The 12,060-nt window shown below is 51.9% G+C and overlaps 1 protein-coding gene across 1 annotated transcript in view; it reads left to right on the top strand.

Moving 5' to 3' along the window:
* Nucleotides 1–11,445, top strand: part of ACLY (ATP citrate lyase) — a 19,962-nt gene extending 8,517 nt beyond the window's left edge. The window contains 18 exon segments of the mRNA XM_009866773.1: nt 1–22; nt 421–511; nt 1,653–1,682; nt 3,403–3,544; nt 5,319–5,487; nt 5,985–6,089; nt 6,313–6,509; nt 6,640–6,721; nt 7,075–7,185; nt 7,688–7,815; nt 8,006–8,099; nt 8,386–8,540; nt 8,822–8,972; nt 9,466–9,609; nt 10,343–10,456; nt 10,865–10,947; nt 11,123–11,199; nt 11,351–11,445. The exon segment at nt 1–22 is cut by the window's left edge and continues 30 nt beyond it. Coding sequence (XP_009865075.1) covers nt 1–22; nt 421–511; nt 1,653–1,682; nt 3,403–3,544; nt 5,319–5,487; nt 5,985–6,089; nt 6,313–6,509; nt 6,640–6,721; nt 7,075–7,185; nt 7,688–7,815; nt 8,006–8,099; nt 8,386–8,540; nt 8,822–8,972; nt 9,466–9,609; nt 10,343–10,456; nt 10,865–10,947; nt 11,123–11,199; nt 11,351–11,445 — 1,990 coding nt within the window.
* The last annotated feature ends 615 nt before the right edge of the window (nt 11,446–12,060 follow it).

Below are 12,060 nucleotides of genomic sequence, written 5' to 3'. Positions count from 1 at the left end.
CAACGCCAGCGGCAGCCCCTCGGTGAGTGCCCTCACCTCCGTGAGAGGGAGCGCCCGAGGAGCCTCCTGGGGTGGCTTCCCCTACCTAAACAGGTTGGAAACAGATCTTGACCACTGTTGTGTTTGTAGGAAGCTCGAGGAAAGCTCTAGGCAGTGACTTAACTTGGCTTGTCAGGAGGGGCCCTCCCAGCATCCACCTTGCTCGTGCACAAAATGTGACCCCTCAAAACCACTGGTGTCACTCTTGCTTCTGCTGGGAACTTGGTTGTTGAGCAGTTTTCCCTCACTTGACTGAAATGACGTCATCTTGCAATGGATTTTCTTTGCTCCTGTTCGTAGAGTAGCACAGCACAAGCAGCCATCTCCCGCGTGCTCCAGGCCTTACCTGTGCCTCACTGACTTGGCTTCTGAATCTTTCAGACTCCAGCACCCAGCAGAACGGCGTCCTTCTCGGAGTCCAAACCGGATGATATTGCTCCAGCCAAGAAGGCAAAACCAACAGCACCTCTGGGTAAGTCCAGCACTGGGAGCGGTTGCTAGCACTTCTCTGTGCTCCGACTGACAGAGCGTGGACTGGGCTGATGCTTTTTTCTAGAGATAAAAGGAAGCAATTTTGTGGTACCTGTCTGTTTTGAATTCAGTCCAGTGCTCTCAGGATGTTGTCCCGTGTTGTGCCGTTAGCTCACACGCCAGATGAGTCAGAGTTGCCTCGATCTGGGACGTGGCTCTGAAGGGAACAGCACGGGCTGAGAACTCCGTCATTCCCTGCCCCCTCAGGCAAGGGCAGCAGGTTGGAACATCCGTGCCTTGGTTTCTGAGCAGAGCCCAGCTCCCCAGCTCAGCCGCTGGTGGGGTGCCCCGGGGCACTGCTGGAAGGTGCAGGTGTTTGGAAAGTCCTCGGTACATTCTGCAGCGTCCTGGGCGAATGGTCAGCTCGGTGGGAGTTGTGACGTGCTCCTCACACCGTCAGGGTCGCAGATCGCCGTGTGGTGTGCTGGAGCTTTTTGCCTTGGGTCTTGGTTTCTCTTTTCCTTAAGTCTGTAGGAAGCTTCTTTAGTGTGGTGATATGCCAGAGCTTTGGCAGCTTTTTGCTCATGTTTCTTGGAAGCCTTATGGGATAAGAGCATGTTTTATGGGCTTAAAACAGCAGAACTGGGCAGAGACAGAATTCAGCAACGTCCTGGTCCTTCTCCCTTGGAGGTGAGGAGGTGCTGGCCTCGTTTGCAACAGTGTGACATGATGACAGTAAGATTCGGGTCTGATTCTGGTGGAACACATCACAAAACCCACTGCTGCTCTCACAGTCATCACGTGCAGCATTTTGCACGAGCGATGCTTCAAAAATAGATTGGAAATGCGCATGGCCTGGAGCTTGCAGCGCAAGGAGCTGCTGCCTGAACCCGGATGTGCTCGCGCTGGGGTAAGCAACGAGTCTCCAGGTGGCAAAAGGCAAAGCTTGGTGCCGGGCTATCCGGAGAGGAAGTGCAGAGGAGAGTGCTCCAGCCCGCTTGGGTTCGAACGAGAGCAAAACCCCGAAGAGCTGGGTGCTGTGGGGAGGAGGGAGGCTGCGGCATCCCGCGCAGCGCCCAGCTGTTGGGAGGACAGCGGCCGGCCCTGTCATATCACTGCATGAGTGATTCTCTCTTCAACAGATTCAATCCCAGCTCCGAGACCTGGTTCAGGTAGGACACGTGTGGCTAGCTGAGTGTGCCTGGCCTTGCTGGCAGCTGACGTTTTAAGTTCTTGGTTTTGTTGCTGTTTTTTCTGTGCAAAAGTTTGAAGTGTTGTCTGGTCCTTCCCTCCTGCCCAGCATATTTAGCTCTCACCATGTGAACTTTTCATCTGTTTCTTCACGTACTCCTTTGCACAAAAACTTCTTATTTCTGGGGGAGAGAGGGACAGGTCTCAAACAAACTTTCATTTTTCTTCCCTTGCTCTGTACAATCGTTAGGAGAAAACCAGACCTCGGCATATTGTGCAAAGCTCTCTTCTTTTTGCTTTCAAACAGCAGGATTAGCTACCCGTGCCCAGTAACTGGCACTTTGTTCCAAAAGAAAACAAACTAGCGCAGGGGCCATGCGTATGAACCTTGAAGGGCACATAAGTCGCTGGATGAAATAAATGTTCTTGGTGCCTTATCAGCTCGGCAAACCATTAAAGCCTGTGCTCAGTGAGGTTTCGGGGACTTCAAGCACTCTCTGAGCTCTGTGCTGGATGAGAATAAACTGCTGAATCGGGGTCAAAGCAGCGTTTCACACCATCTCCCTGTTGTAAGAGGAGCGGCGGTAGAAGGGGAGCTCTCAGATTCTTCCTGGCGTGGTGTTGGACACACAGCATCACCTTTCTGCGCCCGCATTTTCCTGTTCCGGTGAATACTGATGTCACCTCCGTGCAGGCACCTGCACAATAAATGGAATTTTTCAGGGTAGGCAGTTTTCTCATAACAACTCCTGTGGCAGCGCATCTAGACCATGAGCACAGAACTGCGGAATCATGTAGGGTTGGAGAGCAGTGACTGGCTTCTTGTTCAAGGCAGAAGAACGATATCCTGTCTAATCTCTAATGCTTCTTAGCTTTGATTCAAAGCCAAAAAGAAATTAGTGGCAGCCTGAGTTGGCATCAGCAGTTGGTTCAGCTCTGAGCTCAGAAGAGTTTAAAAACGAACTCTGCCAGGAGTCAAAGGGAGGAGCTCGTTTTGCAGGGTAAATATACTTTAAGCAAACAATCTGTCCTCACTGGCTGAAATTGTCTTTTCTGCGACTGTCCCCTGAAGCCAAATTTTGGGCCACGGATAAATTCTTGGAGCTGTCAGGTTTGTGTTGGATTCCGATCGTCAAAAAACCCACCTGAAAACAAAAAGCTGAGTGTGTAGAGCAACTTTGCTTTCTTTGTCCCTTCCATTTCCTGCTTTTCTTTTTATTTTCTATCATTCTACTGTGGTGCCCTGACAAACACGGGAGGCAAACCTCCTGGGCTTCTCCCAGACCGTAGGCTGTATGCAAACAAATGAATAAAATTCAGAGGTCGCTTCCTCTTCAGCTTTGCTGAATAAAACTATCTGGGAGGAAAGCGAATGGCCGACGTGAGAAGAGGAAGAGACAGTTTTCACTTCTCCCCTCCTCCTACTCCAGCTTCCCCGTGTGATCAAGCCCTTTCCCATTTTGGGAAACCCAAAAGTGGCTGTTGTGTTCGGGATCCTGGGGAGGGGGATGCTGCTTCATCTACAGTTTCTTCCTTCTACGACCTCCTGCAGGTCACCTGTAGCGTGTCCTCTGGAGGGAGGGGACTCTGCTCATCCGGGAGACTTTCAGCAGAGTTTTGGAAAAGTTGCAGCTATTGTCTTGCACAGGTACAGATTTTGAATGTGTTTTGGGTCTTTCTTGCCCCTCTCTCTCTGAGCAGGTAAAGCTACAACCCTGTTCAGTCGTCACACCAAGGCCATCATTTGGGGCATGCAGACACGGGCTGTGCAAGGGATGCTGGACTTTGATTATATTTGCTCCCGGGATGAACCCTCGGTCGCTGCCATGGTTTATCCGTTCACGTAAGTAGCCCGTGCTGACTGTGTTATTTTTCTGACTGCTCCTCGAATTCTCCTGTCGGCTTCCCCCTCTCCCAGCCTCTGCTGTTGTGGAGCGTGGCTGTGCCCTGGGCTACATCTCTGCTGTAACACCTCCTGCGCTCCCTTCCACCCTCAGGCTGGCTTTGCAGACTGCTCCCTGTTCCTTTCAACCGCTGGCTTTGGGCTGCTCTGTTCCGACAGCTTGACATCAGCCGTGTAAATTGTGTCCCACTTTATGCTCGTTCAAGTGAGGAAGGGTGGTGAGCTGGGCTCTCCTCAGCAGCCCACGGGCTCAGCAGGGCCAGCGAGGCCACGTGGGGTTTCCTCCACTCCTGCGCCCTTGGCTGTGTGCTTGTCCCAGACATCTCGATCTGTGCCTGCAGCAGCTGGAATTGTCCACTCCAAATACTAGTCAGGATCAGAGCAGCTCTGCTATAGACTGGAGCAGACAAACAAAATTAAAAAAAAACCAAACAAACCCTGTTCTTCTTGTTCCTGCTCTGTCCTATGGTGGCAGCAGCTCCTCAGCAGGCAGGCAGGGTGCGGGTCCCTCAGCGGGTTGGAGAATTCTGTGGTATTCACCCTCTGCTACCTTATCCCCACAGCTGAGGGCTGGAGGGGCTTCAGATCGGCCTCGGGAGGAGCTGCCGGGAGCTGGAGCGTTGTTACGGTGCCTCGGGAGCGGGTGGGGGGGTCTCCCTGTCAGATGGCGGGGGGGCAGGAGCGGGTGCGTGCCCGCAGCCCGGGCAGCAGGACGGGAGCCTGTACGCAGGTAGGAGGTTTGTTCAGTTCCTCTGGTATTTACAGACATCCAGGAGAGCTGATGTCTAATCAGCCTCGGTCCTGCAGAGCATTTTGCCTCTTGATGTGAAGTACCTGGTGCTGTTAATCTGCGGCTCTGATGATAATTGCAGCTCTGTAATAACTTCCCAGCAAGCACAAGCCTCGGGGTGCTAAAACTGAGCACGGGCAGAGCCACATCTATAGATGAGTGGCAACCCCTTGCAGTGTTGCAGTTGTTTAATGAAAAAAACAAACCAAAAACCACCTGTTGGGATAATTACCTGATTCTGGTTGACCTTTTGGAGGAAGCCAGGCTGGCAAAACCTGGGATGTTCCGTATGAACGTACCAGTCTGGGGACACAGCCCGTCTGCACTCTGCAGTGACGGAGCACTCTCAGTGACGGAGCAGCGCAGCCTCTGGTGAATTCCATGAGAACCTCTGTGTGAGGGGCAGCCCCTGCGCTGGGACCTTCGCCGGCGCGTCTCCTCCAGCCTGTGTGGGGCAGGGTGGGAAGAGTCTCGGGAGAAGCCGGCTGACCCTCGCGGTGCTGTCCTGGCTCTTCACCGCCGATGCTGGTTTCCTGTTTCCCCAGCCCAGTCCTTGTTCCAGCCCAGTACCGCAGCTTTGCACGCACCTCATTCATTTCTCTTTCTGTGCCTCATTCTGTCTTCCAGCCTGGAGTAGAATTGAGGCTCTGGTAACTTCACTGTGGGAGAGCTTATTCATCTTGCTGGATGCCTCTGTCCCCATTAGCCCGTCTCCTTCCATACGCTGCTCTGTTCTATCCTCTGAAGAACCTTCTGCCGTTAGTACGGTCCCTCCCCATGTAGTTCGCTTGCTAGTGAGTGTCTTGCAGTCAGCCTTGGTGTCTGAGAACTGGGATTTGTCAGCTCCTCTGTCTGCATGCTCTGTGTCCCTTCATCTTCCCAGTAGCTTTAAGGGTCAGGGCTTTGTCATCTTCTCCCCCACAGTGGTGACCACAGGCAGAAGTTCTACTGGGGCCACAAAGAAATCCTGATCCCAGTCTACAAGAACATGTCGGATGCCATGAGGAAACACCCGGAGGTGGACGTTCTCATCAACTTCGCCTCTCTGCGCTCTGCGTACGACAGCACCGTTGAAACCATGAACTATCCGCAGGTGAGCGAGGGGTCCAGAAGAAGCCCAAGAAATGAAGGAAGATCTTGTCAGCAGGGTGCTGGTGTTCCTTAAACCGTGACGGCATTCGCACATTGTCTTGGTGTTCCAGCCTGGCAGATAAATATACCTCGGTTCCAGCTCCTCAGAGGCCCTGCGCTGGGTGCTGGAGTTGCGGTGCAAATCCCAACGCTGGGCTCGCAGTTTGTGTAGGAGGGACAGGGCACGTCTGTTAGGAGCGACTGCTTGGGGTTGGTGCAAATATAGGGCTCCCCTCGTGTGCAAGGGGGAGAGAAACAATTCTCTGAGCAGTGCACGGGGACTGCTGGGGAGGTCTCAGCCCTGGGGGGGTCACACTGTGACCTCCCAGAGGTCTGGCAAGGGGCAGGCACAGATCGTGTCCCCTCCCCACCCTGAGCTCTGTGTGCCTGCTCTGGCCTGCCCCGTTCGTTAGGGTGGTGACACTGGGGGTACTAATGGTTTTGGTTCCCTTGGCGCAGATCCGCACCATCGCCATTATCGCCGAGGGCATTCCAGAGGCCTTGACACGCAAACTCATCAAGACAGCTGATAAAAAAGGAGTCACGATCATTGGGCCGGCAACCGTGAGTGCTGATGAGTTTTGCCTTCTCTTGTCCATCTGTCTTAACCTTCAGACTGATGTTCTCTGAAGGACAGAGTATATCCCAGGATCCCTTTTGTCTTTAGCCACGGAAAGTGCATGTTAGTTTCTTATTTTAAGGTCCCATTGTTTGTATAAATGCTGACAAACTATCTTACAGAAACATGTGTAAAGGGATTTACATACTTTCTCTAATTTCTTTGCAGGTTGGTGGAATCAAACCAGGTTGCTTTAAAATAGGCAACACAGGAGGCATGCTGGATAATATCCTGGCGTCGAAGCTGTACCGTCCCGGCAGCGTGGCGTATGTCTCGCGGTCCGGAGGGATGTCCAACGAGCTCAACAACATCATCTCCCGAACCACCGACGGGGTCTATGAAGGGGTGGCCATTGGAGGAGACAGGTAGGAGTCTGCATCTTCACCAGAGACAGCGTTTCTTTTAAGTTGGACAGGCTAGCTGGTAGCTTTTCTTCTCTCAGAAAAGCTTATGGAACAAATTCAGCTTCTGCCATTTTCCCTGTGTTCCACGCAGATATCCCGGCTCGACTTTTATGGATCATGTCTTGCGTTATCAGGATACTCCCGGAGTGAAAATGATTGTAGTGCTCGGAGAGGTGAGTGAGACTAGTTCACTCCTATCTGAGAAACACCCACGTGTTTTGTTTTGGGAGCAGCTGACCTGGGTGCAAGGAAGCCGAGTAACAGCTGGGGCTCAGTGGCAGCTGATCATACTGCTCTTGAGTATCTCAAGTCTCGTTCCATGCTGCTTTAATTGAAAGAAACTGAACGTGTTCCACAAACATAGTCTCCCCTACATGAAAAGTATATATAAAGTTCTGAGACTTCAGCTGTTACTCAATGAAAAAGGGAAAAAAAGAAAATCCAAGTAATGTTTCCATGGGTATCTCGGAGCTGCTTTCTACAAAAGTGCCGTTTTGAACAAGCTCAACTCTCTTTCTCTCTGCAGATTGGAGGCACAGAGGAGTACAAGATCTGCAGGGGTATCAAAGAAGGCCGTATCACCAAGCCGGTGGTGTGCTGGTGTATCGGTACTTGTGCCACCATGTTCTCTTCAGAGGTACGCACAAAACTGGGGACGAATGCGTAAAATATCGACAACAGGAAGAAAAAGCCCAACTTCTGCTGTGTCTAAACCTCCCAGAATTGCCAGTAGCAGCCTAACCCGCAGAAGTTAATACATATAAATGGTAAAAGCTTTCTGTGCCTCTGGATATTTCCAGAGGGTTCTGTGTACTTGGAAAGGGAGCCCAGAGCTCCCAGGGGACTCCAGCAACCACCTGCTTCTGCCCTGGGGTGGGGAAAGGCGTCTGGGGAGCGGCTCTGGAGAGCCGGGGTAAGTTTAGGGAGGCAGGACATCGATGGATGAGCCTGGGGCGATTCAGATGGGAAAACACTGTGCACATTGCAGTGCCAAGAGTTGTGTTAGCCCAAAAACGCAGCGGGTGTGCGGTCACTGGCCTTCCTCTGTCACCCGGCTCCTGGCCAGTTCTTTATTCTGCTCTACTCTGCGCAGGTGAGGAACTTCTGCTCCTTACTGCTGTCTCTTCTCTTGTCTGTAGGTGCAGTTTGGCCACGCAGGAGCTTGTGCCAACCAGGCTTCCGAAACTGCCGTTGCGAAGAATCAAGCCTTGAAAGAAGCCGGTGTGTTTGTTCCCCGGAGTTTTGATGAGCTGGGAGAGGTCATTCAGTAAGTCGTGGTGACAGGGCACCTCCAGGCGGGGACAGAAGCTGTTAGGGCTCCGATTCCAGCCTGATGAGGGAACATATTCCTGCCTAAGGAAAGCCAACTTCTATTTCTTCTGGGTTTTTAAGGTCCAGTTTAAGACCACCTCACTTGGGTCTCTTAAAAGGACTTAATAAATGGATTTTCCCCCTAGGTCTGTCTACCAGGATCTGGTGGCCAAAAGAGTGATTGAACCGGCCGAGGAAGTGCCTCCTCCGACCGTGCCTATGGATTACTCCTGGGCCAGGGTGAGCTCTGCTGTTCTACCCACTTCTTGTTTCCTCAGAAACCAGGCAGCCCAGCTGCTGTGGTTCTGGACGCTTATGCCGATGGTGGTGTTGCCTCGGGGTTTTATCTGGCACTTCGTGTTGTTATCTGGGATTATCTGTGAGCTGGCAACGCTGCCCCTGGGCTGTGGAAGCGGCTCTGAGGGCAAGCTTCAGGAATTCTTGTCTGACCCCTTTGTCTCCTGCTGTCCCTTGCTTCTCACGTGGAGCGCTGAAAATCCCATCTTTGTGCTGCGATTTATTTCAGGAGCTGGGTCTGATCCGCAAACCAGCCTCCTTTATGACCAGCATCTGTGATGAGAGAGGTCAGGAGCTGATCTATGCTGGGATGCCGATCACCGAGGTCTTCAAAGAAGAGATGGGGATCGGAGGGGTTCTGGGCCTGCTCTGGTTTCAAAGGAGGTGAGGCAGCTGGCTGTGAAAGCTCCCACGTTCTTCACCGTGAAGTTTTGCTTATTTATTAGTAGGATTTTAAACACAAAAGTAACTCCAGGATTCCTCTGTGAATGTAGAGTCATTGGAAATGCCGCCTCTGTGTGCCCCCTGTGACCCTGCAGCTCCCTGTCTCTGTTCCGCTCCTTTGGAGCGTTCACCTAAACCAGAAATCCCTGGGCAGCGTGACACCCGAGTCTGGTTACTCAGTTTTCTTTCTCCTGAACGACTTGGTTGTCTCTCTGGCCCAGGTTACCCAAGTACGCCTGCCAGTTCATCGAGATGTGCCTGATGGTCACGGCAGATCACGGGCCGGCCGTGTCCGGCGCCCACAACACCATCGTCTGCGCCAGAGCTGGCAAAGATCTTGTCTCGAGTCTCACTTCAGGCCTTCTTACCATCGTAAGTACCTGAGCTTTGTCACTCATTTCTCTCTGTTTTATTACTGTTAATTTAAGATTTAGATTGGCTGCAGAGCCACGGCCAGGTTGTGTCTGTTGCCTCACAATTTGAATTTCTGTTGAATTTAAGATGTAGTCTGTTCTTTTAGTATGCAAGACTACTTTGTCTCTGGTTTGAATCTAGGAATATTTTTGTAGAGGCCAAACTGCTGTCAGCATTGTTCCTGCATGGCTGCCTAGTCTCTTCCAAGACTGATGAGTGAAAATGTGAATAAAGCAAACTTTAGACTGAATTTCTCCCCACACCCCGTCTGTAGCGGGCTACACGTCGGCACTTGCGCTACAAACAGGCGCTTTGTCACAGGTGCCTGCCTCGTTTTAGGTTCATGAGTGTTGCGGTGACAGGCAGGGCACGCGGGGAGGGTGATCTTGTGCTGGTTTTGTGCCTGAGCTGTGGAGCCCTTTGCTGTAACTCCCTTGTGTCTGGCACCCAGGGCGACCGGTTTGGTGGAGCGCTGGACGCTGCAGCCAAAATGTTCAGCAAAGCCTTTGACAGCGGGATGATCCCCATGGAGTTCGTGAATAAGATGAAGAAAGAAGGGAAACTCATCATGGGCATCGGGCACAGAGTCAAATCCGTAAGAAAGCTGCAGCAGTACGAATCGGAGTCGTTGTTCTTTTCCCTGTGGAAAGGTGGGGGAGAGACAAAAATGAAGGGAAGGAAACTGGCAACTTTCAGAGGCACCTCCTGACCAAAATTCCTAAACCTGCCGGTGTCCCAGATCTGCGTTTTTGTCCCCGGTGTGTGACGAGCTGACCTGCACGGAGTCGAGACATTTTTGTTTGCCGCCTTCCTGCGCAGAGCCGGGCGCTGGGTGGGAACTCCACGAAGCGAGCAGCCCCGGGTGCAGCTACGCGGCACGTTTATCCCATCCAGAGCACAAAGTACACGCCTCTGACGCCGTGGGAAATCCTGTCGCTTAGTTTCTTCCTTGACTTTCGTTCAGATCGGTGTTCTTCTGTTGGCGGAGTGAGGGGCTTCTTGGGGAGGGGGCATTTTTCCAACCAGGCGGTGAGGTTTTCACCCTACCGTCACCCAAGTTACAGACCTTGAGCAATATTTGTTGTGTCTGAGCATACACCGAGGGAGTTTCTTTCATTCCTCCATTCAAGGTCTGTTTGTTCTTTAATCCCTCTGTTCAGTGAGGCTCCGCTATCTTTCCCAAACTTGACCCTGTTATTTCAGAAGGCAAAGTTTTGAGAGGAGCTGTTTCTTTTGCTTTAATCTTTGGCCTTTCGTCACTGCAAACAGTAAAGCTTGTGGCCAGTATGAGGCAACATCAGTGACTGTAACGTGTTCTTAACTTGCAGATAAATAACCCAGACATGAGAGTTCAGATTCTCAAGGACTACGTGAAGCAGCATTTCCCTGCCACCCCGCTGCTGGACTATGCACTTGAAGTAGAAAAGATCACAACTTCCAAGGTGAAGTGCATCAGCGTTGAGCTGCTCTTGAGCACTCTCTTGTACTGCAGGAAAAGCGACCAGGGGTTTATATTTTAACCGCAGCACTTCACAAGTTGTTGCTGGGGTTTTGTCTTTCTGGGGTAGACTCGAGGCCGAGTACAGCTACAGCTCGGGAAGGCTGAGGGCATTTGCTGGATGCCGGGAAGACGCAGAACAAACCAAACCCCATCGTCTGGGGCAGATTTTCCGTTACTCCCGTTAAATGTGCCTCTTGCTCAAGCTGCCGCGCAGCCTCCTCTTATCTAGAGGCTCGTGTGCCCACACCTGCGCGCACCCCTTGTGTCACCCCTGAGGCTGGGAGCCGTGAGGTGAATGTCATTTCCCGCTGCTGGCCTTTATTGGAGTGTGTTTTCATTTTTCCTGCAGAAACCAAACCTCATCCTGAATGTAGACGGCTTTATTGGAGTTGCCTTTGTTGACGTACTCAGGAACTGCGGCTCTTTCACACGGTGAGTACGTAGGGGCTTGTTTCTCTTCGATCACGGCCCTGTACGGCTGATGGGAGCCGCTGGGCTGGGATCCCAAAAGGATCACGTGAAGTTGGTGTTGCTGCAGGCTCACAGCTTTTCTAAGATCGGTTCCTTAACTAGAGCACAGCGAGGAACTATTTGCTTTCTCTTGCAGGGAAGAAGCAGATGAATATATCGATATAGGAGCTCTTAACGGCATCTTTGTGCTAGGCAGGAGTATGGGATTCATCGGTAAGCTTCCCCATCCCTGCCCCGTCCACCGCCTCGGGGGTGAGGGCCAAGCCTCCGGGGGCTGCAGGCTCCTGGCTGCAGGGATCCCAAAAGCGTCGCTTCAGGGGAGGAGGAGCAGAAGTGGTGTTAATGTTAAGCCGCTTTGTTGTAGGGCACTACCTGGATCAGAAGCGGTTGAAGCAAGGCCTGTACCGTCACCCGTGGGACGACATATCCTACGTGTTACCGGAGCACATGACCATGTGATTGCGGCGTGCGGCCCCGGGTGTCACGGGGAGGGGACAGAAGCCTGTGCACGCGGACACCACGCAGGCTGCGGCGTGCAGAGCTCCTCCGGACACGCTGAGCTGCCTTGTCAGACTGTGCGACGCAACTGTTGTATAACAATAGAAACTTGCTCTAATAAAAACCAAAACTTGTCATATTCTGTATGTTACCTGCTGTATTTAATACTATCTCTCACCGTTTTTTTTCTCTACTCTTGTTTCGTTTCCAGAAGAGATTTTAAGGGTCGGGGGGGAGTTTTGCTCATAGGTACAGGAAGATCCGTTAGCGTGGTAACGAGCTGTAACTTCTCCTGCTGGAGGGGAGGGTGCCTCTCATTCCCATAAGCCACAACTGGGTTGGGTTTTTTTTTTTACTGCTGGTTGTTTTTCATTTTGTTTACTGTGTTCTCATCTTGGGTCTGATTGTATCCCAAACAGTGGGACCATTGCTGATGTATAACCAATGTTACTCAAACTCTGGTGTAGTAATTTAAAGTGTAAAGTTGTAACATACCGCGGTTAAAACTGTGAAACTACGTGTATCCCAGTGTCTGTGTTCATGCAAGCACCTTCGGAGTTGCTGCTGGATTGCTGG

This window comes from Apaloderma vittatum, unplaced genomic scaffold, assembly GCF_000703405.1.
Source record: "Apaloderma vittatum isolate BGI_N311 unplaced genomic scaffold, ASM70340v1 scaffold18570, whole genome shotgun sequence".
Classification (NCBI taxonomy): Eukaryota; Metazoa; Chordata; class Aves; order Trogoniformes; family Trogonidae; genus Apaloderma; species Apaloderma vittatum.
Note: the sequence above shows the minus strand (reverse complement) of the source record. Positions and strands in the feature narration are given on the sequence as shown.